This window comes from Nymphalis io, chromosome 6, assembly GCF_905147045.1.
Source record: "Nymphalis io chromosome 6, ilAglIoxx1.1, whole genome shotgun sequence".
NCBI lineage: Eukaryota > Metazoa > Arthropoda > Insecta > Lepidoptera > Nymphalidae > Nymphalis > Nymphalis io.
The window spans coordinates 7,359,783-7,364,676 of NC_065893.1; the positions used below are offsets into that span (position 1 = coordinate 7,359,783).

General features: G+C 28.4%; 1 protein-coding gene across 1 annotated transcript; it reads left to right on the forward strand.

Moving 5' to 3' along the window:
- The first annotated feature begins 394 nt into the window (after positions 1-394).
- On the forward strand, positions 395-1,262 carry LOC126769022 (uncharacterized). Its single transcript, XM_050487560.1, has one exon. It carries the CDS (start codon positions 431-433, stop codon positions 1,187-1,189), a length of 759 nt encoding a protein of 252 aa, XP_050343517.1. The 5' UTR covers positions 395-430; the 3' UTR covers positions 1,190-1,262.
- The last annotated feature ends 3,632 nt before the right edge of the window (positions 1,263-4,894 follow it).

The following is a 4,894-nucleotide window of genomic DNA, read 5'->3' on the forward strand; positions in this document are numbered from 1 at the left end:
GAAGAACTTTACAAGCACAGTTCCAACGTGCTTCTAAAGTGCTTGTAAACTGCGTTTTTCTGTTATTTGCTCTACAATGAATTACTATACTTATTACAAATATATTTTTTACTATCTATCTATGTGGCGGCAGCATTACTTTTTGTTCGCTAATTTTTACCAAAATGTAAAAAAATATCATTGAAAATATATAACTATTTTTTTACGAAAAAATATGGACCTATCTGTTGACATTATCTCAGAAAATAGAGACGCAAGACTTTACCTTTATTAATTATATAATATTTATAGCGTAATAATGGCCATTTTCTTTCATGATTTTTTTTTATGTTTTGGCACATTTCAAATATTTTATGAATTTCGATAATTGTTTTTAGTCAAATTATATTTTCAATAATATACATTAAAGAAAAAAATAACTTAAAACGTTATGGATAACTTGAAATTAGCTTCTGGAGATAATAATACTCTTATTAGGTCCACGGAGAGCAACGAATTGCATTTAAAAAGCATACTAGATGAATCTATTGCTGAAAAATCATCAGATGTTATTGAAACAAGTGTAGAACAATTAGACAACTCTATACGAACGATAGATAACAATGAGTCAAAATTAAAAGAAAGAATCGCACAATGTAAGGATATATTAACTTCCTTAAAGCTAGAACTCAATGAAGAAAAAATGAAACTGTCTAAAGAAGGAAAAAGTTCATCATCGCCATGTGTTGAACCTTTATCAAAATTATCTTATATTCACAATAATGACGAACAAACTAACGATTTATTGCTTACAACAAATACATATACAGCTTCTGTAGATAGTAAGCTTAACTGTGATGAAAATTTATTGGAGTATGAAAGACAATTACAAAAGTATCAAAATACACTTAATATGGCACAGATTGAAAAGAAAAATGCTATCAGAAAACAAATGCTGGCAAAAGCGTTTAAGTTAAAACTTTTAGAAGTTGAAAACCAATGTAATATCGAACTTATAAGAATAAAGCAAAGTTTGCAATGTCTGGAACCGTTGAAGCTAATTACAGAAAAGTGGAAGAGTAAAAACAATGACAATATGTATGATACATTTGAGTTAATTCCTAGGTACCCTGAACTTGGTACACCTTCCGAAAGCGACGCATCTAGTACTTCTATTGTCGATGATAGTCATAATAAATTACCAGTTTAAATTATAAAGTGTCAATAAATATTCACCAACTGTAATAAAATATTTTTACCAATCTTCTGATACCATACCATGAATGAGATATGATAAATAAAATATAAAATTCTTCTGATTTTAAAAACTATATTTAATTATATTTGCCCGTAGATTAGCACTTTTGTTTTTTATGTTATGCATGGCAAACTTAATTGTCGACGTTATAATAAAAAAAAAAAAAACATTAAAATATGATTATGAAAATATGTAAACAATTTCATAGACATTGAGAATTATATTTAAAACGTTTTTGTTAAAATACGTGAGTGTAATTTTTTCAAGGAGCCACTCTACTAATTACGAATAGCTGATTTACGGTTATTAGGTTACTACTTACTTATGTGTTACTTATAGTCAAAACCTAAAAATAATAACTTTCCAACGCTAGCTCAATTCAAATTGAATAAATAAAACTTATACGGATGTCGACTACTATGCGCATGTTACAATCATTACCAATATTATTTCAGCAATAATTTGTTAAGGCCCTGGAAAAGATTTAACTAACTTTATTCTTATAGCGCATAAAACTGCTACCTTGTTTAAAAAAAAAGTGCGAAAATCAGATTTCAATATATCAAAAAGTCGAACGGGACCTCCGCAGTAGACCACACACATCGAGGCACGCGCTTCGAATGCTGCCGACTTTTTATTCTTGCCGCCCGAACAGCCTTCGTAGTCATTCGGCATTCATCGGCACCCGATCGGAAGGCACTTGGCCGTCACATTATACGTCTGCTTGCGCCTTCGCCTCGTTTAGTTAGGAACTTGAATTTTACTTAATAAGATTCCAATTTGTCAATTACAGAGCGAAGCATGAGCCAAACTGGTCTGACTTCTTCATAATATAATACTTTGTACCTTCTAAGTAAAACGATTTTGGAAATATTTTTATGAAATAACAATTATATAGTATTTAGTTACTTGTATGATATCATTCTTTATTTTTTAAAATTTTTATACATTTTAAATAATAATAGTATCAGTTACACACATTTGAAAAATGAACACTTATTACTTTTCAAATATGACATAACATTTAAAGATTTTGGGACAAATTGTTGGCAAGAGGGAAAAAATAAGTCATTTTACAACTTAAAATCTGTAGAACAATTAGGTATATTTTATTTTATTAGTAAATTTATTCTATACATAAATATAAGATGGTTCTTGATTTAATTTTAATAACTGTAATGGGTTTTGAAGTATCTAAACAAGAAACAATTATCAGATTATTTTAAAATTATTTAAGTTGAAGAAACGACGCAGAAAACGTGAAAAAAGTACAATTAGGATTCAACTTTGCAGAGGTTTCGCGTCGACTCCGATACGAAATTATGCGCGGAATTTCGATGATGTGATTCGAGTTTGTGGTTCAAGAAACCTTTGTTAAGAAAATAAAAGGAAAGTTTATTTTGTCCTTTAAGATTAAAGCCAAATAATTAAAATATATTAAATGTGCTAGATACAATTTTTTTTTTGTATATTAATTAGATGAGACTGGTCTTGCCTGAAAAAAATATCATACAATCAAACATTTTTTGTATGTACGACGTTGAGAGCTTTATGGTAAAACAAACAGTTTAAAACACTACAAAGCGGGTGTATTAGCTCAGCACTCTCCTCCATTAGCCTCCGCCGACACCTTAGCCGGTCCTTTGTCGAAAATGTTATTTGCTTTCAAGCAAACTGACGGAGGTGCCGACGCGACACTCGTTCACTACTTGGTACAGTTTGCTTTGGCTGCCTTTAAGCCGCTTGACGAAACATAAGTGTTATTTAACATGATTGATGGCCTAACGTGTATATATCTGAATTGAAGTTTTAAAAATCTGTGTTTAATGTTTAACGCAAGTTTCTGTTCATATAGGTAGCAGGGAAAATAATTAATAGGTTACTTATGTATTGTATCCTTATTAAAAGTGAATTTGTTTCTTGTTACGCTTTCACAACCAAGCATTATAATTTTGCATACATGTTATGGGTACAAGAAAGGATAACGGATACCTAACACCTAAATAGTGGGCAGAAACTAGTATAATATATCAATTAGGTACTTATATAAATAAAAAGCGTAACACAGAAAAAAACTCATTTACGCGTTTATAATATTAGTAAGAATTAAGCTATTCATCAAATTATTTTTCATATCCATACTAATAAAAATAAAGACAGAGTTATCAACATAAGCTAGCGCTATATGAGTTGCTACTAGCATAAGTAGTTATTATAAATTCATATTTACTATACATTATATTTAATTATTAATAGCAATTCGAAAACATATTTTTATGTTAGAGGACACTATGTAAGAGTGGCAATAGTAGAGTTATAAATAAGTAATAATTATAGTTACTCTATACTATCCGGGACGAATAATTTAGACAGGTAGCTCAACAAGATCACTTTTATAATTTATAAACAAATTTTATATAATTATATTAAATTAAAAAAATTATAAACAACGTACAATACACGATTACTTTTACTAGATAAACATAATTTTAATTTTAGAGATGAAACTAGGAATGGAATTTTTTCCTTGAGGATGGCATGAGGCCGTCTTCGCCCGAGCCATGATCAGTGATAATTAAATCAAAAGTCTAGTAAATCTTGATGAGATTATAGACTTCAATATGTTATTATTAGTTATGGTTTAATAATTTTCACCATAACAATATTAATGGTGCCTTATATTTTTTTATTTTTTAACTTCTAAGTAAATGAATTTTGATTGCTCATACGCCAAAAATGTTTAGGGTTAATGGAATAATAAATAAATATGTTAAATTTTTTACCAAAGCTTAGAAATTACTTCTATAGACAAAATTATCTTATCAGTGATTTAGCAACGTTGAGTATTATGCGATGAGCGCAAACATTCAACGTTCACACGCTTTTGTTTGGGTTTTCCTATACTCGGTTCGCTAAAGGTATATCTACTTCCGAGTATTATCGATAAGGAAGTGTTAACTCATTATCTCAACGTAAAACTGATTAGTCACAATATGTCCGCCTTACCTTTACGCTTTACTTAGAGTATATGAAATCAGTCAAAATTTTAATTACGTACCTATCGTGTATATCGTTATTATTACAGAAATTATTTTTATTGATGTTATAAACGTAAAAGTTTAACATTTCACTAATTTTAACGGACAACTGCTCATAAGATTACAATTAAATTTCATATAAAGTTAAAAAACAAATCTACGAAAATTTATATAAATTGCATTTTAAAAACCCGTTGCAACAATTATAATGATTTTACGAGGAGCATAATTTAGATGCTGAAATTCATACGCTGTGCATAAATTTTATTTTTATCACCTAATGTTGAATATATGTATATTTTTTTCGTCAAAACTAATAAACAGATGACATATTAGTCAGATTTTTAAAATGATCAATTAGGGATAATTATTCTTACTATAAATAATAGCTTACTGCATATCCAAAGAATTTATTTAATAACTTTTTTTATTTATTTAATATAAATAATTTTTTATTGGACAATTGATTGACAAAATTTGACTATATGAAATTTTAATTTTGTAGTTTATGATGAATGTATGTTTAGTACAGCCCAATTCAGGTTCTATTGTTGTTTATTTAAAAAAAAACATACGATTTACTAAAATTAAACCAAAGAATAGCTTTCATTAGGCTAAA

Coding starts and splice junctions, on each gene's coding strand:
- LOC126769022 (XM_050487560.1), top strand. CDS start 431: ATGGATAACTTGAAATTAGCTTCTGGAGATAATAATACTCTTATTAGG.